Raw genomic sequence first — 24,669 nt, 5'->3', positions numbered from 1 at the left:
TTTGGAAGTGGAACTTAAGCCTGGAGTGGGCCTCAGGGTCCTGAGACAATTTGGGTGTGAGGTAGGTACACGAGCTCTTCTTAGAGTTCTTATTAAAGGAGGCATTTGGGTGCTTGGGAAGTCAATTGGAGAAAGAAGTACAACCACAGTCCACCTGAACAGTGAAGCAGTCACACCATCGCATACTCAGCAGAGGTTGCCCTGTTCTAAGTGAGGGTGGGGGCTCCACCATCGCACAATAAGTCTTTGAGTCTTTATCCCAGTTTCCTCGATAGCATTTTGTCCTGAAGTAGGCACACAATACATTTTTGTTGGAAAGAGGGAAGGAGGGAGGGAGGGTGGGAGGAACTGTGGGTCTAGGAGAGTCCAGAGGAGAGAGTTACAGCTTGCAACAGGACTAATACAGGCAGGCTTCCTGGCAGAGGTGGCCCATGAGGGGCCCTGAAGGAGGAACACCCTGAAAGGATCTTTTGAGCCTAAGGGTTCCTGGAAACCATCCCTTACAGTTCTAGGGCCCCTGAGCACATCAGGGGTGAAGGTCACAGCAGGTCCCATCCCCAGGTCTCCTACCCTCTCTTCTTGTCCTCAGCCTCCTAGCAATTCTGACTTGGGGATTCATTTTTTAAGAAAAAGAATTCAGATTTACCTTACTTTCACAAGTTTTACAAAATACACTGAAAACACACCCTCAGGCAAACACATTGCCAGGGCCCCTCTCAGGACCCCGAGGCTCAACTTCATTAGCTTCTGGTACCCAGACTCTGCCCGCAGGAGCCCTCCCACTCCGCCTGGGCTTGGCTCAGACTCCCCACTAGCTGGAGGCGCTGGGCAGAGGGGGCTAAAGGCTATGTGGGCCAAAAGTCAAGCTGACCTGAAAGGCGAAGACATCCTTAATCAGAGTCTCCCCAAACACGAAGCTGGAGCCGGCCTCGGTGTAGCTCAGGAAGATCTGAAAGGAGAAAACAAACAAAACATAAACCAGGGCCTCGCCTGCTCCTTGTGCCTTCCCAGCAGCCTGAGGGAGAGAAGGACACAGAGGCTGCAGGCATCCCGGCCCCAGGCAGGTTGATCTGAGGACAAGTCCACCAGGCCCTGGGCCTTACAGGGGCAGGAGCACCATGTGCATGGTGAAAACCACACTCATGGGTGCTTGCTCCTTCTGAGCATGTCCTCCAGAAGAGACACCTTTTCAATAAACTTTAAAGAAATACTCTGAGATGAGAGCTGTTAGGACAATCAAAATAGAGACGAGACAGTGGAGGAAGCAAACAGGGAGACACACAGAGAAGGCTGTCAAAGGTGGTGCTCTCTGAGCCTGTCCTCTCCCTTCCCCTCCTGACCCAGGATGGCACAGCCCCGTCCTGTCCCATTCGAGGCTCTTGGCCTTGGTGTCCCAATCTGGCTACACGTTTGCTGCAAGAGTCCTGTATTTAGAACCAGATCTTGCATTGTGATTGCAGGGACAAGTCACTTCTCTTGTCCAGGCCTCAGGACTCCCATCTATGAAATGGGGGTGTGCTCAGAGCAGCAAGTGTCTTTCCTGCACAACGCCCACGGATACTGTTGGGGTGGTCAACAGGCATGCAGAGTCAAGATGCGTGGCATTTCCCTGCTCCACCCCGCGCTCTCCCTGTAGACAGCACGTGGAAATTCGAGATGGTGAGTGGGGATGAGTATAGGATTAACCTTGTGTCCTCAATGATTTATATTTTAAAAAGTAAATCATTATGGTTGCCCAACAATATGAATGAACTTAATGACACTCAAAAAGTGTTAAAATAGAGGGGAGGGTATATCAGTGGTAGGCTGCATGCATAGCATGCACAGGTCCTGGGTTCAACCCCCAGTACCACCATTAAAAATAAATAAATAAACAAATAAACCTAATTATCTCTCTCCCAAAACAAACAAAAAACACACAAAAAAGAATTGTTATATTGTTTTAAAAAATGGTTAAAATGGTAATTTTTCTGTTATGTCAATATATATATAGCACAATTTTAAAAATGGAATTAAAAAAGTATAACTTCAACAAACTGAACACTATTTTTAAATACACACATACACAAAGTAAATCATTTGCAATTTTTAAAGCACTTTTAACTATCATAATTTCAACTTCACTGATGACTACTGAAAGCCACGTGCCTTGGTGCCTGTGTACCCCAGGAACCTGCCTTTTTTGAGATTCTTTTCCACATCAGACCCAGCCTCTGAAAGAACTGTTCTATCTGGGCAAGTGGTACCAGGCCTGAGGGAAGTAGCAGCTGCACTGCCCAGCCCCCAGCTGTCCACCTGGTCTGGGGTCCCAGTACACACCCACCATCCTGGTCCCAGTCCCTTTCTGTGGCCTCACTGCCCACCTCCCTCCAGCAGAGAGGCTCCTCCTCCATCCCCAGGCAACCCAAGATGATGTACACACCTGGATCTGGTCACCCAGCCACTGAAATGCAACAAATCCTGGTTCTGTTCTGATGACGAAGAGTCCGAGTACAAACTGTATTCCAAGACCCCAGGACACAGCCCGCCAGGACACCTGCCACCCGATAGAAAGGTCCTGGTGAGCTCAGCAATTCAAGAGATCCACAGGGAAAAGGGTGGGTGAGGGCAGAGGGCACGGTACTGCTGAAGGGCCTTGGAGCTTTGGACAGTCTGTAGGATGAAGGCTGGACCCACGTAGACTTCTGGGCCTGTTGCCAATGGTTACATCCCCTATGGAGTTCAGAATAGGCCATGCTCTTGGCAGCAGTGGGCCTGGGCAGTGGGCAAGGGTGGGGCAAGGTCTAACCAATGACCAGCCCTGAGCATGCCATGGCACTTGGTGCTGGGTCATTGCTCGGTAGATGGAGCTGGAGATGTGGCCTCAGAGTCTGGCTTCAGTGTAACCTGTGCCTGGATGCTTCCCCATCCCTCCTACATAGTCAGGGCTCCCAGGCACCCTGACTCCAATCCCTACATGGCCCCCTCAGCAGAAGGCAGCTGGACTGCTAAGGGCCACTACTACCTCCCAGCATTTAATGATTCCTTAGACGTGATCCCTAAACTCAGGTGTGCATCAGGATGTCTGGAGGCTTCACTGGAGCTTGGAAGAAGGTTTTAACCACACTGTGAAACAAAAAGAGGTCCTGACATCAGAAAGAGAAGGGGTTGTGGCCCACTCTGGGCCTGACAATTAAGCACTCACTGCGCGGTGATGCTTTGAGACAGCAAAAAGAAGGCCGATGAACACGCAGACTCCTGCAAAGGACACTAGCTGCTCAGGCCGCTGAGAAGTGTCCAGAGCCAGCCACAGGATGAGGCCCAGGAAAGCGACAAGTGCTAGACCCCTGCAGGGGAAGGGTAGGAAGCCATTACTGTCAGCATCACCCCCACCGCCCGCACAATAGCACCCAGGGCCCCAGGGAAAAGCTACTCAGGGCTCGTGGGAGGAGAGAGAGTGCTGTGTGACCTTGGCAGATCACCTAGCCACTCCGAGTCCAGTTTCCTTACCGGGAAATGGAAGCCAAAGACAGTCTATTTCTCAAGGTTGCTAAGAGGACTAAATCAGAGGATGTATGTACTCAGCTCAGCCCAGACATTCATGTGCAAGTCTTTGTGTGGCTGCATGCTTCCATTTCTCTTGGGTAAACACGGTAAGTGGAATGGGTGAATCATATGGTAAGGCCTAACTTTTTAGGAGCCTGTCAAATTGTCTTCCAAAGTGATTGTGTATTTTCACGTGCCCATCAGCAGTGTATAAAAGCTCCAGTTCCTCCACACCTTTGCCAACACTTGGTATGGTCAACCTTCAGAAATCTAGCCATTCTAACAGGCATATAGCAGTATCTCCCCACGGTATTAATATGCATTTCCTTGATGACTAATGATGTTGAGCATCTTTCCATGTGCTTATTTGCCACCTACATATCTTCTTTAATTAAATGTCTGTTCAAATCTTGAGCCCACCTTTAAATTGGGTTGTTTTTCTTATCACTGAGTTTTGAGAGTTCTTAATAAGTGATTCTGGATACAAGTTCTTTGTCAGATAGATGATTTTCAAAATTTTTCCTCTAATCATGGCCTGTCTTTTTATTCTCTTAAGTTTTTTGAAGAGTGGAAGTTCCTAATTCTGATGAAGTTCAATTTATCATTTTTTAAAATGGATTGTGATTTGGGTTTTGCATCTAAGAGATTTACTTAACTCAAGGTCACAAAGATTTTCTTATAGTAATGTTTTCTTATAGTAATTTTATAGTTTCAGGCTTTACATTTAGGTTTATGATCCATTTTCAGTTAATTTTTTATGTAATGTGACTCCTGGATCAAAGTTCCTTTGTTTATCTCTCCTCCTCCCCCTCTTTCTTCTTCGGCATATGGATATCCCATTGTTCTGGGAGAATTTGTTGAGATGATTATTAGTCCCTCACTGAATTGCCTTAGCACCCTTGTCAAAAATCCATTGGTTATATATATGTAGATCTATTTCTGTACCCCCTATTCTGTTCCACTGATCCATTTGTTCTGATGCCCATACCACATTGTCTTGATTACAGTAGCTTCATAATAAGTCTTAAAGACAGGTAGTGTAAATTCATAAACTTTGTTCATCTTTTTCAAAGTTGTCTTAGCTATCCTAGGTTTTTAGCATTTTTTAAAAATTTTATTTTACTGAGTTATAGTCAGTTTACAATGTTGTGGAGGGGGGTTCTTAGCATTTCTATATGAATTCTAAATCATCTTATTAATTTCTACCCAAAAAGTCTGCTATAATTTTGACTGAGATGCTATTAGAATCTATAGATTAATTTGAGGGGAATTGATATATTATCAACACTGCTTCTTTCAATCCATGAACTTGAATTTTGAATATTGCTCCATTTATTTAGGTCTTCTTTAATTTCTCTCAGCAGTGTTTTGTAGTTTTCAATGTATAGGTTTGCAGAACTTTTGTCAGATTTATCCTTCAGTATTTCATGTTTTATGCTGTTCTAAATTACATTTTTAAATTTTAATTTATGATTGCTTGTTGTTAGTATATTGAAACACTATTGTTTTTTATGTTGATCTTGTATCCTTCAACCTTGCTGAACTCATTTATTAGTTCTACTAGCTTTATGTAGATTCCGTAGGATTTTCTATATAGATAATCATGTTGTCTGTGAATAAAGACAGCTTTAAGTCCTCCTTTCTAATCTACATGTCTTTTATTTCTTTTACCTCCAGGACAATGTTGAATAAAAGTGGTGAGAATGGACATTCTTATATTGTTCTTGATTTCAATGGAAAAGTACTCAGTCTTTCACAATTAAGGATGAGGTTAGCTATAAATTTTTAGTAGCTGGCCTTTGTCAGATTGAGAAAGTTCCAGTCTATTCCTAGTTTGCTTAGAATTTTGATCAGAAATGGATGTTGAATTTTGTCAGATGCTTTCTCTGAGTCTATAGGCATGATCATATAGTTTTTCTTTTTGGTCTGTTAATATGATGTGTAATGTTGGTTGATTTTTTTAATGTTAACCCAAATTTGGATTCCTGGGATAAACCCTTCTTGATCATGATATATTATCCCTTTATATGTTGCTGCATTTGGTTTTCTAAAATTTTGTTTGTAATTTTTGCATCTTTGTTCATAAGGGTTATTGATCTATACATTTAATGTGATTATTGGTATGGGGGAGGGGTTAAATCTACCATCTTGCTATTTATTTTCCATTTGCCCCATTTTTGTTCCTCTTTTCTTATTTTTCTACCTTCTCTCTGATTGACTACTTTTTAAATTATTCTCCTTTTTTTTTTTTTTAACTTGTTAGCTATAACTCTTTGCTGTGTTACGTTAGTGGTTGCTTTAGCATTTATCGTAAACATATTTACCCTATCCCAGTCCACCCTGAAGTGATATTATACCACTTCACATGCAGTATAAAAATCTAAAAGCACTATGATTTCATTTCCTCCCTCCCAGCTTTTGTGCTATGGTTGTTTACTTCTACATATAACATAAACTCCACAATACTTTGTTATTATTCTTGCCTTACAAGCTGATTACACTTGAAAGAGATTTAAATAATAACTAAATCAGTCATTTTATTTATCCATGCAGTTACCCTTCCAATGATCTTCATTCCTTTGTGTGGATCTAGGTTTCCGTCTAGTACCACTTTCCTTGTTTGAAGAATGTCCTTTAACATTTCTTGCAGTGCCTCTCTGTTTCTCGTGTGTCTGAAGATTTCCTTCAGCTTTTGTATGTCTGAAAAATTCCAATTTTTCCTTTTTTTTTTTGTAGGATATTTCACTGGTAAAGAGTTTTAGATTGACATATTTTTGTTTAGCTTTTCATTTTTTACTGTTCCACTGTTTTCTCATTTGTATTGTTTCTGAGAAGAACTCTGCTGTTCTTTGTTCTTCTGAACGTACCTTTTTTTCTCTAGCTGTTTTTAAGATTTTCTCTTTATTGCTTAAAAAAGCAATTTTTAAATGATATGGCTTGGTGTAATTTTCTTTATGTTTCTTGTGCTGTGGGTTTGTGGAAGCTCTTGGATCTTTGGGTTTATAATTTGCATCAAATTTGGAATTTTTTAGACATGATTTCTTTGAGTATTATTTTCTCTCCTTCTTCTTTGGAAAATTCAGTTACCCATCTGTTTGTCCACTTAATGTTGTTCCGTGGTTAACTGATGCTCTGTTTGACTCTTTCATGTTTTGTTTTCAAGATCTGTTAGGCAGAACCTGAGCAGGGTTTATTCTTCGGTTAATTTTTCCCTATTACTGACCCAAGATCTTTCTTGGTATTCTAAACAATGCCCTGTGAATTACGAGGTTTTCCACTCTGACTGTTGAGAACAAACACTGTTCCTGGCCCTGTGTGATTTCTGGGCACTGTTGCCTCTAATCCTTTTGGGAGGTTCTTTTCTAGGTCTTGGATATTTCCCTCACATACATTCACTGATCAGAACTCAGTTGCGTACTGAGGGAAGACCCTCTGAAGATGGCTGGAGTTTTCTCTCTGCACAGCTCTCTCCTTTCTGGTACTCTGCACTGTGAACTCTAGCTGCTTTGGCTTCCCTGAATGCCAAGCTCAGTCTGCTCAACTCAGGAAATCTGCAGGCCTCACCTTGGTACCCCTTCCCTGCACTGTGGCCTGGAAACTCTCTTAATGCAGTAAGTTGGGGCAATCACAGGGCTCATCTCATTTGTTTCCTCTTTCTCAAGGATCACTGTCCTTTGTTGCCTGATGCCCAGTGTCTTAAGAGTTATTGTTTCATATATCTGTTCTGGTTTTTTAGTTATTTCAAATGGGAGGATAAACCTGGTCTCTGTTACTCCATCTTGACCTGACTTTGGATGCCGAAATCATATGCATGTATTTTAAAAACAGTTTTATTGAGACAAAATTCACATACCATACAATTTGCCCATTTAAAGTGTATGGTTCAATGGTTTTTATTATATTCACAGAGTTCTGCAACCATCAGCACAGTCAACATTTTCATCAGCCCAAAGAAAAACCTCGTACCTCTACCATCACCCCTCAGTCTTCCCATCCCCCTCCAGCCCTAGGTAATCACTAATCCACTCTCTGTCTCTACAGATTTGCCTATTCTGGACTTTTCATATAAGTGGAATCATACAATATATGGTTCTTTGGGACTGGCTTCTTTTACTTAGTATAGCAAACAATACAAATGAGAAAATAGTGGAACAGTAAAAAATTAAAACTAATGTTTTCAAGCTTCATCATTATTGTAGCATTTATGAATACTACATTCCTTTCATGGCCAAATCACATTCCATTATATGGATATATGATTTTATTTATCCATTTAATGGTTGATAGGCTTTTGGGTTATTTCCACTTTGGCTATTGTGAATAATGATACTTTGAACATTTGCATGTAAGTTTTTATACAGATATATGTTTTCATTTCTCTTAGGTATATATCTAGGAGTGGAATTATTGGATATGGTAACTCTAGTTACTGTAAGTTAACTCTAAGTATAATGTTTTGAGGAACTGACTAATTGTTTTCTAAAGCATCTGCACCATCTTACATTTCTACCAGCAGTGTATGAGGGTTTCAGATTTTTCCACGTCTTCACCAACACTTGCTGTCATCTATCTTTTTTTGTGACAGTCATCCTAGTGGATGGGAAGTGGTATCTCATTGCGGTTTTGATATGCATTTTCATGATGGTTATAATATTGAGCTTTTTTCATGGTTATTTGAGTATCTTTGGAGAAATGTCTATTCAGATCCTTTCTCCATTTTTCAATTTGGTTGTCTTTTTATTGTTGAGCTGTAATTCTATATACAAGTCCCTTATCATTTACACAATTTGCAAATTTTTTCCCATTCTGTTGGTTGTCTTTTCACTTTGTTGTTGGTGTCCTCTGAATCAAAAAGTTTTAGTTTTTATACAGTCTAGTTTATCTGCATGTATTTTTTAAAGGAAACTTTACATCAATACCTCAAATGGAAAACCAGTATCAATGATTTGTCATAAATAGAAGATAATTATAAAAATAAATCCTTTTATAAATCAATTTAATAAAGAAAAGTCTAATGTAAAGACAAATCTACTTAGAAATAAAGTGAAAAATTTTAGGCTGGCTCAAATCATGCTGTGGTATGTGGATCTTACTTTGGGAAACACCATTGTGCCCTGAACCTGCCTGGCTTAGTCATTGGATATCTTTGGGCACCAGTTTCTTCATCAACAACAAAAAAAGAATACTGGAATAGATTGGAGGCCTTCAGACTATTTTTAAGCCATAGAAACTTTTTTTTTGTTGAAAACTTGCTTACAAAACAGATAAAATAGAGCTGCCTTCTTGAAATGGAGATTGGGAGGCGGGGTGTCTGATGTTCCCCTCTCCAATTTCCCTCACCTGCCCTATGGCATCTCCAGGGTTTCTAGAGCTGTGTGGAACTCAGCTTGAAAGTCAGGGAATCCTGAACGTGGCTGGCTACATTAGCATCCCCTGGTGGCTAAAATGATTGACACCTGGACCCCAGTCCAGACTGCTGAATCAGACTCCAGGGGTGGCCCTGTGCAACTGTATGTCTCACACACGCCCCGGGTGATCTGATAGGAGGCACTGATATGGGCCCTCCCTGCTTGAATGGGCTGGGATCTCTGAATTTAGGAAACTGTTGAGTCCTGCTCTCAAATGTCATAGTCACCTGTTGTAACCAGACAGGAATTGGCAAAACACCATAAAGATGCTACAAAGTTGCCTTTTGAAGCCACCCACCCAGCAACACCTGCCCTGGGGCTCCCAGGAGGCAAGCAAGTATGGTGTGCTCCCCATGGCCCAGGAGCCCTCTGGTGGGACGAGGACTGAGGCCCTCCTCACCCAGCCCTGGAGCTGACTCAGAGGCCCTCAGCCAATGTGCCCGCCCCCTGCCCCCAACCCCATGCCCCACCTGGGGGGCTCACTTACCTCTTAAACCAGAGGTTCAGGCGAGGATGCCCCAGAGGCTTGACACATCTCTGCAGCTTTGGCCCCAGCAGCCTCTTCAGCAGGCTGTAGGCCAGGAAGACGAGGACCACACAGGTGAGGACAAACAGTGCCAGGGCCCTCTGGAAATCCAGGAGGCAGGCAATCAGCAGGAAGGCAGCGAAAGCTGGGAGTCGGAGGGGGATGAAACAGAGAAGGGGTCATCAATAACGACACTGGCCTCTCCCGGACCCTGCAGTCCTGCCCTCCGGCTCCACCTTACTCCAGCCAGAGTGCAGAGAGAGAAGTGTTACCCAACCTCTCTGAGCTTGTTTCCTCATTTGGAAATAAGTCATCTCTACCATGTCAGAGGGTTGTTATGGAATTAATTGACAGAATGTGTGTGAGAGGACTTTTCAAACTGCAACGTGCTGACCAAATGTGAGGGAGATGTGTAAGGACAAGAAAAGACAGCATGAATCTCTGAGCATCAATGGAGCACCTACTATGTTCCAGAGCCATGCTAAGTACTGTGGAGGACAAAGATGGATAAGTCAGTTACTCCAGGAAAGTGGTTGCTTGTGTGAGCCAGCATCCCATTCTGAAGTATTAATCAATGACCATTTTTCTTCCTGGAATTTCCTTTTCCCCCTTTGCCCTTCTCCCCTTCAAGCAGCTAAGCCAGTCTGTGCTGTATCTCCAGAAAGGAATATGACCGTGGCTAGCAGAGGGGAAATAGCTCTCCCTGGCCCTTGAAGAATGGAAAGGACTTATAGGCTTTCCTTTGGATAAAAAACGAGGGATGAAAGATTATGAGCAAGCGTAATCCCTACCCTTACTTGTTCTGCAGCCAAACTAGTTGGAGGACACTAGTTAGAGGAGATCAGTGGGTCCCAAGGGAAAGGGCTCGGAGTCTGGGGAGGTGGCAAAAGCCCAGATGTGTTTGTGGCATTGCAAGCAGAGAAGCCCTGCCCTAGGGAGGCAGAAGAATTTCAGGGAGAGGAACACCCATGGAGTGTGTGGGTAGGCAGAGCCATAGAAATCTCCTGAGATTCTGCACACCTCAGCAGGCAGAAAGCAGCAGAAGCGATCTCCGTGAGGGGCTCAGAGAGGAAACTAGAACAGGCCCACGATGGAGATGGGGTATCTCCATGGCTACCAGCAGGGGCAGAGAACCTAGGACCAACTGGAGAAATGGACAGGTTGGCAGACACCTGAGGATTGGTAGCAGATAAGCCTCTTTCTAAGGAAAGGGGTAGAGGGATGTTCCAAACTGACCAGACATCCAGTTCCTATCATTCAGTGGAAATGACGAAATCGAAGTGGGAAATAAGTTGAGTTGTGGAAAATAAAGTTACTTTTCTCTCACATAAAAGCTTGTGGGCTGGAATTGCTACCTGTATGGGTGTCATTTAGAGGCACACAGGTGAGGCTCTGCCAGTCAGTGCCCGGGACGCAGGCACAGGACTGTGGGTGGACAAGGGAGGGGGAGCTGGCAGGGGAGCTGGCAGGAGAGAGGCGCCGAACTCAGTACTTTACAGCACTGGCAGGATTGCTCGCCACAACCGTCTCACGGGTACTATGGTGATGCCCATATAGACACAAGAAAGGAAGTGACTCACACAGGGAGGATTCCAACCCAGGTCTGTCTGTGGCCAGCGGGGACTCAGGCACGTCGTACAAGAGAGGAGGCTGTTTGGACAAGTCCTCCAGGCAGCACACAGGAATAACATGTCTCAGGGAGTATTTTTAACCTTCTAGGATCAGTTCACCACTCTGGTGACAGGACTTTCTGTTCCTTTGGGGCTCCCCTCCCCATTCCTAGCCCACGTGGTCCGGTGGTGCCTGATATGCTTCAGGGGTGGGAGACCACAGCATCCCCCAGGCCCAGGGGTGGGCACATGACCCGAGCTAGGCACATCAGAGACCTCCAGGGACTTGGCCAGAAATATGGGCAAGAGAGGCACACTCTTCTGAGATTGGGGACACTGAAGCCCTCTATGTCAGCTGGCTACTAGTGCTGTCTTTGTGTCCAAGGAGAAAGCCTGTCTAAGGTGAGGAAGCCATTGCTACAGCTCCGACGAAGTGCTGAGGACATTAGCTTCATTTCTCTGCCATGCCTACTTTCAGGAAGTACAGGAAGGGCCTCCTCACCATAGAATACGTGACTCCATAAAAATATCAGAATCGGAGGAAATCAAAATCACTAAACATGGAGAAAGTAAGGGATGATTTAAGGATGGAGACTGAGTTCCTGAAGGCCAAGAGAAAAGTGGAAGTAGGTAGGATATGGGAGGTAATTCCCATTATCTGCTAGAAGGAAGTCATTCATTTCTTCAAGAGAAATAAATCTGAGTCTGAGTGGAGGTGGAAGCCAGGGAAACAGAAAGGCCCTGATCAGATCCTGCCGAAGGAAGGCTTCTCTATGTCAGACATCTCTTGGGGGGAGCTGTGAACCAGCCCCATCTCAGCAGATGACCCTGCTTTTGATTTCATCACGAAGATTGGGGCCACCACTGCCATGTCTCCATGTCCTCTCCCCTGCGGGACCCCCTGTGAAGGTCCGTGCGGCCACACCCACCTCCCTGCACTACCTCCCACCTGACAAGCCTTGGCCAGCCTCCAACCAGGAAGACCCGCCCTTATGCCTGGGCCAGGAGCCCTCCTTCTCCGTGCCCAGGGGGACCTTGCTCCACCGGTCATCTCTGCCTCCTAGCGTGTCACCTTCTTCCCACAAACTCGCTGCCTCAGCTCAGAAACACAATCAAAGGGTCTCCCTTCACAAATGCACCTTCTTCCTTGACACTGCCACACCCTTCCATGAATATTCCTGCCCAGTTCTCATAAAAAATGTCTCGGAAGAGCTGTCTAGACTTACTGTCTACACTGCCTCACCTCCTGTTCTCCAGTCTAGCTTTCGCACCTCTGCCCCAAGTCATCATGACCTCCTTGGTCCTAAATCCCACGGACGCTGCTCAGTCCCTGTCCCGCTGGGCTCCCAGCTGCAGAGATGCTGCGGATCTTCCCTCCTGCCTGAAAGCCTTGGCTCTCTGGGCTCCGGTGCCAACTCTGCTCCTGGTCTCCTGTGGCCACCCCTGTCTCCACTCCTCTCAGGCTGTTTCAGGGCCCTCTTCCTCTCCAGCTCCTGTGTGGCTGGTCCCCAGGTTTCTGTCCTTGAACCACCTCTCAATTCATTCTCCAAACACTCCTGGGAAACCAACCTCCTCTCCTCCTGGAGGGCATGGCAGCAGTACTTACAACACACTGTCCAAGATGACTTGTCATCCCTCTCCCTGCCGAGACCCCCTCCTCCACCCCTGTTCCCTACTCTGGAGGGCAGCAGCACCCACACCGTGGCCCAGGCAGTACCCTGAGGCATCCTGAATTCCAGGGCCTCCTTCATCCCGCACAGGTGATCAGCTCCCAAGGCTGACTGGCGCTGCTTCCGGGGATTTCTCAGATCCATCCCCTTCCATCTTTTACCACTTTGTCTTCTCACTCATGTGCTGTCATCCTCAACATCTCCTCCCCGTCTTTCCAGCCTGCCTCTTCCGGGTTTCCACAGTGTGAATTTGACCTTGACACTTTACAGTTTAAATCTTTCCATGGCTTTCTTTGGCCTTAAGGGTAAAATTCAAGGCTCCCAACCCCCTCCCCAAACCAGGCCCCTTCACATCCCTCCAACCTCATCCTCTGGCACACCTGGTCTAGAACTTTACCCTCTAGCCACACTAGATTGTTCATCAGCTTCCTGCCCATGTCCCGCAGGTTTTCACCTTTGCTCCTGTGGTTCCTCCGCATGGAATGCCTCCTCACTCTTATTGTGCTTCTCCTCTACCTGGCTAACTCCTGCCCAACCTGTGACACTTGAATATCACCTCCTCCTGGAAGTCTTCTATGATCACCCCCACATCCTTCCTTCATGCTCCCAAATGGCTCTCTGCATTATGTGGAAATACTTGTTCCTCTTTCTATTACTGATCAGAGAGTACCTTGCAAACAAGATCTGGTCTGGTTTAAATCTGATGCTCCAGCCTCTGGAACAAGAGCTGGCCCTGAGCTGGTGCTCAACCAACCTTTGTTGAGTTATTGGGTAAGTCAATGACCCTGCCCAGGGACATGGGTGGCTAGGATGGAGGTGGCTGAAACCAGAGTGGTGGGGACTTGGGGGCTAGGACGGGGGTGGCTGTCCCAAGTAGGGCTGGGCCCCAAGCTCACCAGTACAGAGCAGGCCTTTGCAGATCCACCGAAACAGCTGTGTGTGCTCCCTGTAGAAGCATCTCACTTTCAGGGCTGGCTGCAGGCTCCTCCTGGGGAGAAGACCAGCAGGGTCCACAAGTGGTTCCCCCAGACTCCCACCCTGTGGGGATCCTCAACACCTCCAGGTAGAAGCCACGCAGGTACATCCCCTGTAAAACGGCAACATGGGACATCCCACAGGACTGAAGGGCAACCCTAGTCCAGAGCAAACTAAGGAACAGCTCAGGCCATCCACTCCTTCTGGCCTCTGTCTGTACCAGCTTTGCCTGGGCCTGGAGCAGCACCACTACCCCAGGGATAATCCCGTCTCAGGCTCGGAAAGGAATGAACTGAGACAAGGAGAAAGAAACGCACAACCAGGATGGCTGCCTCCCCGGCCTGTCCCAGTTCCACCTGTCCCTGGGGTGAGGTGGGGAGACTCCCAGCCCTGCATCTACTCCCTTGGGACCCCAGACACTTATCCTCTGAGTCAGTAGCTCCTCCCAGCAAGAGAAAGTGTGAACAGCCCACTGGCAGCCATCATGTATGCCCCCTGCCTTCCCGGTGCAGTGCAAATGCCAATTCCTGCCTGGTCATTTGGTTGCTTGTCTGTCCCTGGAGGAAAGGCTGGTACCTGAATAGCCCCTGGGGTCCCCAGGCTGATTTTGTAAAAGATGCTCACTCATGTTCATTCAGCCACCAGCCACTGTTTTAAGGAAACTTTCTCCCCTCTCTCTGTCCCTAACTCCCACCTCCCGCATGAGGAATTCTTCCCCAATCTCCCCCCAAGGCAGATAGATGGAATCCTCCCCAGCTCCCTTCATGCTCTCTTCAGCTCAGGAACTGGCCAGGGAGGGACCCCCCAGTAGGCCTGGGTGTCAGGAGGCTGAGCTCTAGGCTTGAACTTGCCTGTGTCACTTGGGCCCATCCCTCTCCCTCTCCGGGCTTCAGCCTCCCCATGTGAAATGAGGGGCCTGGCCCAGTCTAGGGGTTTTCAAACTAAGCCTCAGGGTTCCCTGAGGTGCCCCAGAATGGGGTAGAAGGAAGATGCGGGGACAGAGGGGACCAGGCTGGTTCAGGGGTGCTGTCCAACTTCAACCAGAGCAGTCCCACAGTATAAATCAGGATTCCCAATGGGATTTTATTCCGGCTGCTTCAATACAATTTAGAAACCTCCTGCCTGGCTCACGTTGGAGGCAGAGGCCAGCAGAACTTGTTTGTTGGCTAAAACATGTTTACCCATTTCTTCAACAAAGGTTCAGGGAGCCCCCTCCCCAACAAGAGACCAGATCCCCATCTGTGCTCCCCACGAGGGCCTCCTCCCCAGGTTCACCCACATCTCTCCAGAGACCACCTACCATCCTGAGGAGGGCTCCAGGCCAGTCTTGCTCCCGCTGTCTCCAACTTCTGTGGGGTTTGGGTCACTGCCAGGGGCCTGGTCCTCCTCCTAAAGCCACCAGAGAGTGACCAGAGTGTGTCTCCCACCTCAAGTGAGAACACTAGCTGGGGGCCTGGAGCTGGGAGAGATCCAGACTGCTACCAGTGTGCCCACAGCCACCTCAGGAGTGGGCTGGGGTGGGGGGAGGACACAGGAAGTAACCAGAGGGCAACTTAACTAAATCCCAAAAAGCATGCATTAAATGCCTACTCTGTGCTGGGCTCTGTACCAGACACATCCTGCCCTCGGGGAGCTCATGGTCTGCATGAGGGAGGGACGCTCATGCTTCAGGGGAGGTTGGGAGGGAAAGGGTGTCACCTAGGGCCCCAGTGTTCTGGTCATTCTAGAGCAAGGCCAAGATTGCCAGCTCCTCAGAGGCTGAGGCGTCCCCAGAGATCTCCTGTCCTCACCATGAGGTTTCTCCTTCTCATCCTTTAGATCACAGCTCAAATATCACTTCCTTGTTGAGACCTTCCCTGACCTTTCAGACAAGGGCAGGCTATACAGGCACATGGTAGGTAAACAGCAAATGTTTAATGAGTGAAATAAGGGGGCTTCTCTGTGCGGAGGAGGTCAACACGCTTGGGGTTCCTAAGTGTTCAAGCAAAGACGTGAGGAGGAGGTGGGAGCGGGAGGAAGATGGTGGACAAAGGCCCCTCCCAACAAGGGCTACACTGGGATGGGGGAGGGGACAGACCAGGCTTTCGGACAGCTCAACGCCCATGTTCTCCAAACCACTGGCCACGGATGTGAGAGAGTTGGACTGTCTTCGTCTTGGTGTGTGTTGCTCCATGTGCCAGAACTTCCAGCTAAAAGACAAAGTAAGGGCCCAAAGCTGAAAGGGGAGGCCAGGGAGGACCCAGGGGAGGGGAGGGGTGGTGGGAGGAGGTGGGGGGAGGAAGGGGGCTGGGAGAAGGGAGCAGCAGCTTGGCACAGCCTCTACCATCCCAGAACTCAGGTGATGTGCCAGGGGCCCCAGTGAGAGAGGAAGGCCCCCTTTCCTGCATTCACTTCTGAACCTGTGAGAGGCAAGTCCTTCCTTGTAAATCAGGAAGGCCAGGTAGAAACAGGGCAAGTTCCACCCACTTCACAGGGAAGGAAAGGAAGGAATTACACAGAGCATATGCATATACCCGATATAAGCATTTTTCTGAAGAGAGGCCCTCACTTTCCTCACTCCCCACAACAGGTTAAATGATTGCCATTAAGTGATACTTCCATTGTATTATACTCTCCCATCTCTGAAAGATGGAAAAACAATATCCTGAAGACATCATTCTAGTACCTGGATCCAACTATTCCTGAAACCAATCCTACCCCTGGACTTTTCAATGACAAGAGCCAATATAGTTTTTGTTTGTTTGTTTGTTTGTTTTGCTGAAGCTCAGTTCATACGCCTAAACTTATCTGTAAATAAGAGCTCTAAGACCCCATTTCTCCACACTCCTGTTTCCTGTCTTTCTCTTCCCCTTCTGGAACACCCTACCATATCCAAATGCCAGCCTGGCTCAGCTCACATACCCAGGGGCACACACGGGTGCACACATGAGTGGGGACATGTGAGGGAGGGTAGAGCCTGTGGGCACACACGCAAACACACACAGCTGCACCGAGAGGGGCAGCCTCCTCATCCTACTCACATATTTGTGGTCAGCAAGTCCCTCTCAGGGACAGACGGAAGCGCGTGTTCCCACAGGGACAGGCTGGATCCAACCCGCTTACGCTTTGGCCCGTCTTCTCATTTCAATGGAAATCCCTGGGCAGAGTCCAGAGTTGGAGTAGGTTGGGCTTTCCACCCAGCTCTGCTAGCACCTTCTCTAGAGCCCAGGGCCACGGCCAGGGTGGGGACCCCAGCCTCTCTCAGGAAAAAGAGAAACCAGAGCAAGTGGGCCCACTCTAGGCCTGGCCCACGGAGCTCCTGCCTAATCACTGAATCTGCCTTCCTCATCTGGGACGCCCTCCTCTCTACTCTGCCCTGCTTCCAAACAGGCCCACCTCTTCCAGGAAGGCTGCCTTTATTATTCTCATCTTCCCCACATCCCCTCCTGGGGTCTCCTTTTCCACCTGCCATCAGTGCTACTCAGTTTTTTAGATCATGCATTTTATCTCTCATTTGGCATCTTACCCAGTCTCCCTTTTCTCACTAGATCAGTAGTTACAACAGCAACATATTTTCCTGAGAGTGAAGATAAGGAAAGCAGTGAAGCACCACAAGTAGTGAAAGTGTTTCAAGTCTAAGCAGTCTTGAAAACAAAACAAAATCACATTGTTTGCCCTTGTTCCTTTTTTTTTTTTTTAACTGACACTTAAGCAACAATGTGCAAAGTCAAGGAACAAACTCTTTAATGTTTCAGTCCTCAAACTAAACATTAAACTTATCTGGTGGGATTGACAACATTTCTTTAATAATTAATCAAACACACTCAGTACAAAACCGTTTATGATGCACAAACACTTCCTGGTACACAGAGGCAGAGTCATCGACACATGCTGGTTGTTTTGGAAGTGTAGGGACCGTGATGGATGAAGGGTGGGCGAACTCCCTTTCTTTAAAAACATTTTTTGTCTGTCATTCAGATCATCAAAGCATTACACATGCATCATTAAACATTTAAACATTATGGAAATATATAGAACACAGGAAGTTAAAAATCCCTCTAATCAGAGCCCTCCAGAGATGACTACCACTGAGCTGGTGGAATTTTTCTCCAGACTTTTTTTTTATAAATGAATACTCTTTTATGTTATTCATTTTATACAAAGGGGGCTCATACTATACCAACAATTTGCTTTTATGGGTGGTGATCCACACCATGCTCCACTCACTCTGTTGGGGACCCAAGTGCTGCCTTGATTATAAACTAAATGTCTGTGGTGTCATCTGGTTTATCCTGAGCAGGACACCTGTCGCCATGGGTAGCCTCCACAGGGATGGGCTTGGAGCTGCCCTGGCAGGGACCTCATGAATTCCCAGTGAAGGGCAGATGTGACTGTATCTGTTTCTCTGCCTCTGCCCTCTTCTAGCCTCGCCCCTCCCCTCTTTCCCTTCTCCCCTCCCCCCTCCCCTCTTTCCCTTCTCCCCTCCCCCCTCCCCTCTTTCCCTTCTCCCCTCCCCTTCCCCCCTTCCTCCTCCCTCCTCTCCTTTCCCTTCCTCTCTTGATTTCTCTTGGGGCTCAGAGAGAAGCCAGGAGGCACAAAACTTTCAGTAGCAGCCAAACTTGTTTCGAAATGTTCCCTACACTGGACCTTAGAGCCTTGACAGCTTCGTGTGCCCTGATCTCTAAAACAAGGATGTAATAGGCACTGTATCTTAGAATGACAGGGTTGGAACGAACCTTGAGCTTAGAGCCCAAAGGTCCAGATTCAGTCCTGACTCTGAAAGTTAACTTGTTTTCCTCATCTGTAAAGCAGTGGGGGTGGATAATAGTACCCACCTCATAAATATATATTGATGGGGACTAAATGAGCTAATGCAGGTGAGGTGCTTAACAGAAAGGCTGGCACTGCCAACCTGGCAGGTGTCATCACTGTCACCGGTCCCATCTCGGGGCTGTCCTGACACACTGCTCTCCTCCTCCAGGACAGGAGGCCCAGTGTGGCTCCACTGCTCCTGCCCTCAAGGAGGGACAGCCAACAGTAATTCTGGAGAGAGATTCTGGGAGGAAGTCAGATGCTCTTTTTGGGTGGAATTTGGCTAAGAGTCACAGGCTGGGTAGTTGGGATGAGCCCCAGGGAAAGAACGAGAGCTGGAGGACCTCTGGACGCTGGGGTCTGCCCCATCCAGCTGTGTGACCTCAGCATGTCTCTTGATGCTTGTGGCTGCTTCCTGAGGGGATGATCTCACTGGGGTGGTAGAGTGAGGCCTGAGACCAAGCCGGGGCCGGGGTTCTGGGTCCAGGGCAGAGGTAGGCAAGGATTATATGTATATATATATATATATATATATAATTCCCCTTCCAATCATAACAAAACAGCACTTGGAAGGATTTATAATGAGGAGGCTGCTCCACCTCTCCCATCCCCGTCCCATTCCTCAGAGGCAACCCCTTACCTGTCTCTGGCTGAAGTTCTCTGCAGCCACTCCTGTTTCAGAGGAATCCTTGGTCAGAGAAGAAGAAAAATCTCCTTGCCAGGCTCTGATATAACAGGATATTTTTGTAAGTGGCGAGTGAGACATTCGGAACAGTAAGAGGCGGACCTCATCAGAAGGGGTGTTCAACAGTCCCCTTATTTTCTTCTCACGGTGTTGCCCACACTCATTTCTCTGCTCTTCACAGATGAGGTCTCTTTCATCACACTGATTCATGTGTTCAAACAGTAGCCAAAAAGAGCGGCTCCTCCCTGGTCAAGTTCCATGAACACGGCCTTGTCATTCCTTTTTCCTAAACTTGCTTTTCTCTCTTAAACCTGGGCCGTTGGCAGAAAGGATATCCAATACAATGTCTCCTTTCTCATTTGGAGCATTGAAAGATGGGCTTTTTATAGTCATAGTAGAAATATTTAAAAGTAGAAAGCATTTACAAATTCTGATGACACAGAGCAAAATAAAAGCTGAAGACATAGCTTAGACAGTTGAAAACATCAACTCCTACTTGAAACCCTGACACATTTTCCATAGGAATGGGCCCACCCAAGACTTAGAGCAGAGTGCTCTTCTAGCAAGTATACAGCAAACCCAAGTGTTCACAGGGAAAGGAAACACTCCCGGTATCCCAAAGGCCAAAGCTCCCTGCCCCAGCTTACTCGTAATCACTAGCCAAGCATCTCCTGATATGGTCCCTCCCTTGACCCTTTCTGTTCATTGGGAACAGATGGGCACAAATGGCCATTATCCAATACAAAATGAAAGAATGGGTCTGGGGCTCATCTGTCTTAGCAACAGTAAAGAGCTAGTAAGGTAAGGATGCCTGGTCCCATGCCCATGAGGGCCCACGGCCACCAGGCAGGGGGATTTTCCCCAAGCAGCTAAGAGATCGGTCTTTCCAAATATTTAACTGGCTGCCGCTTTGTGAAGTGTGTTTCCCTGGTTGTTGCTGCTGCTTTACCTTCTATCCCTCTTGCCATTCCACCTCATACTAGTTTTGTATATAATGAGAGACTGACATGTTTCCTTTTTCAGTTCAAACCAGGTTAAGATGTTCCACAAACCAAGGCAGGTCTTAATTCACATCATCTTGTCGGACTCAAGGATGAGATCCCTGGCTTTTGTGGGCTTTGTAACAAAGGCTATTTCTTCCTCTTGAAGGTGCACCATTTTCCTTCTCCAGCCATTCATTGGCAGGGGCTGTGGGGGTTATTAACTTGGGTCTCCATTGCCTTGTTGGCCCAGAGCCTGACACTGAGTTGAAGTCGATAAGCTGGTTACTTATATAGACAAAAATAGTTCCTTGGTTGTTCCATCTTCTCCCCATGTCAGGGAAGTGGTCTGATGTGACACCCACTGAGCCTTAGAAAGAAATCAGATATTTTTACAGAAGTTTCCCTGAAGAGGACTTCAGGCCTCCTGCGAGGAGCCAGTAAATGAATCTGCCACAGATCTGCAGTGTTGTAGCGAAGGCGCCGACAAGTGGTGGCATCACAAATTAAGTACAATTGTTAGGAAGAACAAAAATGGACACCTCTGAGTGTCACATCTAGACATGGAAACTTTCCAGGCATATCTTGCCTCCCAGGACCCAGATGGAATTCAGCCAGTAATATCATGCCATAGAGCGCAAGGCACAGCCTCCTTCTCCCTGACTTTCCTCTGGTTAGTACCAACTGTTATTCCTGGGTGGGCCTGCCAAGTATGATCATGACTCACTTTGAAACACTGCTTTCCGTTTCACTATGCCTGTAGAAGCAGGCTTCCTATTCCAGATGTTGTGTCCAATTCCCTTCAGTTCCATGACCGTGGGAGTCTGTGGAGAACCTGACCCAGCACAGGAGCTAAACGTTGGCCAGCTCGTGAGTCAGGAGGCAGTGCCGATTGTTCCCTATGGGATGAGACCTGGAAAGACAGTTTTCAGGGGTGCGGGTAGAGATCTTTGTCAGCCACCCCACCTTGTAGGTTGGGAGAAACACCAGGGTCTCACAGCTTGGAGGAGAAGAGCAGCATGTGAGTGGCCCTGAGAGGGATCCTGTAGTTCCTAGAGAAGGTGACAACAGTGGCACCAGCTGAGAATCTTATGTATGAGAGCTTGAGAGCTTGGTATGTGCTAAGAGCTTTACTGCATGATCTCAGTTAACCTTCACAATAACCCAATGAATTAGGTGCTGGTCACCATTTCCCTTCACCTGTCCGGCACGGAGGTGTGTGATGGAGGAGTCAGGACCTTAAATGGAGCAACTATTGAGAAGTTGAACAGCCTGAGGTGGAACCATGGGCCACTATGCTACATGTTTGTATTTGGGAGCTCTGAGCTGGCGTTTCAGGTGTCCACCATGTTTTCACCTTCAACTGCTGCTTGGCAGGCAGAATGGATTCTGGGCCCACACTTAGGCCTAATGGCTGTGAATTGTTTTGGTTTTTTTGAGGGGGTGTGGTAATTAAGTTTATTTATTTAGTTATTTTAATGGAGGCACTGGGGATTGAACCCAGGACCTTGTGCATGCTCAGCACGCACTCTACGCACCGCTCCCTGTAATGGCTGTGAATTGTATTCTCTAGTCAGACTCCATGAAATCAGGGATAGAGTGTCTCTGAGCAATTTCCTAAGTAAGACCCAGCACAGATTCTGCAGAGGCTGATTTACTGGACACTCAGCCACATAACCTGAATAACCACATAAACCCAATTGCTCCGAGAACACAGATTTTGCCCTGTTAGAAAAGCAGAGCCCTAGTGAAATTTCTCTGCTTCTAGTGAGATCCAAATCAGTGACAGTCTACAGAGCAGGAGGCCTGATGTGTCTTAGGCAGGTTTATTCACCTGAGGTGGGGATTCTTTTTCAGACCATTTACCTGGGGTGGTGATGGGGATTGTGCTCTGGGCAGAAGTGGGGTAAGGCAGGCAGAACAGGGCAAAGGTAAAAAGTGAGAGTGTGGTCTTAGCTAGAGTCTGGCTTTTGTCTGATCCCACAGGGAAATTTTGGAATACAAACTGTCCCCTAGGTTAGTCCCACCTTGAGGCAAGGCCCAGCCAGTCAGTCATGGGTCAAGAACTGGGGAAGGGTTTGGGAGGGGGGCATTGCCTCCCAGGTGAGATGGTTTCCATTTGACTCATGGCAGTTCTTCAGACAGGAGGTAGATGTGAGCTAACTCACAGCCCCTGGGAGCTAGGCCCACAGTAAAGGGGATTTGAGCTGGGCACCAGTGGCCTCCACCAGTACCTCGTGGGTTCCAGGACCTCTGGGTGTCAGTAGCGGATGCCCGTTTTTTTTTTGTTTGTTTGTTTTGTTTTGTTTTGTTTTTAAAAAAGGACAACACACCCAAAATGGAGTCACTTGTTCCTAGAATTGCAAATCAAGACTTAACTAGACTTCCAGCCACTCCCAGGAATGTGGCCTTTAACCCATCAATCTGTAATTACCTGATCAACACAGTGAGATAATCTTCATGATAGATTCCCCACTTCCCCCAAGGAAAGGTGACCTTGCCTGAAATAATCCTTCCTTTCATTTATGACTTCCTTGTCCCACCCACTTCCTGCCTTTAAAAACCTTCCACTTTGTACACCTCCTCAGAGCTCCATTCTACTTGCTAGGTGAAATACTGTTCAATTTATGACTTGTTGAATAAAGCCAATCAGACCTTCACATTTACTCAGCTGACTTTTCTTAACATTCCTACCCAGAGCTAGCTCCAATCATGCAACTACAGCCACCTGAAGATAGGTATGCCTGTCTGGCCATCAGTCTCACATTCTCCATTGCAATTTAACATTAGAGTTCAAATTTGCCTGGTTGAATGGGATATGATCCAATTTCTGATAGGCAGTTCCTGAAGCAGAAGGAGCTGGGGACCTTCTGTAGATCTTTCTAGTCCAAATAAGTGACTGGCAAAGGAAACTTAAAGGAAGCTCAGCACTAAGCTGTCTCAGGGAGGCGAGAGCTGGGAAAACCAGAGAGCAGCCCCGCCCCACCCCCAACCCCCCACTCCAGACAATTACAAACAAGCTGTTCTTGTTTTTTCACTTCTGGTAGTAACCTGTATAAATAAAATAGATGAATGATGGATGGATGGACAGGTAGATAAATAAAATATAGGTACTATTTTTTATTTTCAACTTTAGACATTATCTATTGACTACTATATATAATGAAGATTTAGCGCTCCGATGTTTGGCTGTTTGGCAGTTGTATTACTATTTTGGTTCTTCTACTCATGACATTGCAGTTGGGATCAATGACTACTCCTGCTTGGGCTGGCAGGGCAGAGCAGGCAGCTAGAGGAGCGTGTTTCAGCAACATCCCAGAGCTGCCACGCCAGCCCTAGATCGACCACATCCAGATCTCCTACTGCCTACAAACTTCTTCCTGACGAAGAAATAACTTTGTCTTGCTTAAGACCACTGTCATTAGAGTGCTTCTCTATTATTGCCAAATGTAGCTGATCTTAATGGATCCTAGGGCTAAATGGAAATGTCCTTCCATGGCCTGGCCTTGCCCCTCTCTGAACCTCATTTTGCAATACTACAGTCCACTATCCACACAAGCTTCCATTCTGTCCTTCTAATACAACATGACTCAGAATCCTTGCACTAGTCATCTCCTCTGCCTGGTACTCTCTCCTGCTTTCCCTTCCTCAGACTAAAATCCTTCAGATCTCAGCTCAGGTCTCACACCCTCGGATTGCCTTCTACAGCCCTCAGTCTAATTTGGGCCCCACACCCTGGTATTCTCTCCCATTCTTCTGCTTCGTAGCACTACTTAGTACTTACATACTCACCATTATGCATTTACTGGTGTGTTTGTTCAATGTTTGTCTCCCTGACTAGACTGCAAACGCCATGAGGGAGGGATCTATGTCTGTTTTGGTCACTATTACGTACCCAGGGTATATAATTATCACATATGATAAGCAGTCTGTAAGTATCAGTAAAATTATTTTTAAAAAAGATAAGGAATCTCAGATCAGAGAGGGTAAGCAACAAGTCCAAGTTCACATGACCAGTAGAGCTGGATTTGAACTGATGTTTGTCTGACTTTTCCTAAGCTCACCAAACAACTATCTGATAATTTGGCTTCTCTTGAAGTTTTCCTTTCAGAAGAAGGGAGTAATTCACTTGTCAGGTAAAGACAAGTGTCCAGTCTTCTGGATGGTTACATTTCTCATAAAAAGTTAGCAAGATGCATTTTTAGTGTGCAAATTCCATTTCTTTGTATGTCTAATGAATGAGACAGCCTCCCTGAGTGTGAGCAGCTCAGGGGTACTGACAGCATCAAGTTACAGATTTGAGACCCTGACCCTGCCCCACACAACACTGTTGATCTGCCAGTAACTGGTGTCTATGCTCAACGTAACCCAGGGGATGAGAGGGAGAATCAGACCAGGAAAAAGAAGAGTTACTCCCAGAAGAAATTCTACGAGCTAGCTAGTAGACATTGCCAAAAAATATAGGGGAAATTTATGGAAACTTTTTAAGGCTGTTTGAC

General features: G+C 46.8%; 1 protein-coding gene across 10 annotated transcripts in view; it reads right to left on the bottom strand.

Annotated features, from left to right (window-relative positions):
• SLC28A1 (solute carrier family 28 member 1) overlaps positions 1–23,169 on the bottom strand; it is a 68,298-nt gene extending 45,129 nt beyond the window's left edge. For 4 of the 10 annotated variants that reach the window (XM_074354037.1, XM_074354040.1, XM_074354039.1 and 1 more), the window contains exons 1-8: positions 16,735–17,174; positions 15,792–15,903; positions 15,015–15,103; positions 13,636–13,727; positions 9,421–9,604; positions 3,185–3,326; positions 2,423–2,536; positions 872–949 (exon numbers count right to left, since the gene is read on the bottom strand). In XM_074354037.1, coding sequence (XP_074210138.1) covers positions 872–949; positions 2,423–2,536; positions 3,185–3,326; positions 9,421–9,604; positions 13,636–13,727; positions 15,015–15,103; positions 15,792–15,887 — 795 coding nt within the window. In that variant the 5' untranslated portion in view covers positions 15,888–15,903; positions 16,735–17,174. Of the gene's footprint in view, positions 1–871; positions 950–2,422; positions 2,537–3,184; positions 3,327–9,420; positions 9,605–13,635; positions 13,728–15,014; positions 15,104–15,791; positions 15,904–16,734; positions 17,184–17,219; positions 18,126–19,145 lie in introns of those variants that run through there. The other 6 variants (XR_012502665.1, XM_074354035.1, XM_074354036.1 and 3 more) reach the window with 6 other exon arrangements.
• Positions 23,170–24,669: the final 1,500 nt, after the last annotated feature.

The sequence above is a fragment of the Camelus bactrianus genome, chromosome 27, assembly GCF_048773025.1.
Source record: "Camelus bactrianus isolate YW-2024 breed Bactrian camel chromosome 27, ASM4877302v1, whole genome shotgun sequence".
In the NCBI taxonomy this organism is placed as follows: Eukaryota; Metazoa; Chordata; class Mammalia; order Artiodactyla; family Camelidae; genus Camelus; species Camelus bactrianus.
The sequence above is the reverse complement of the archived record's forward strand: the minus strand, read 5'-3'. Positions and strand labels throughout refer to the sequence as shown.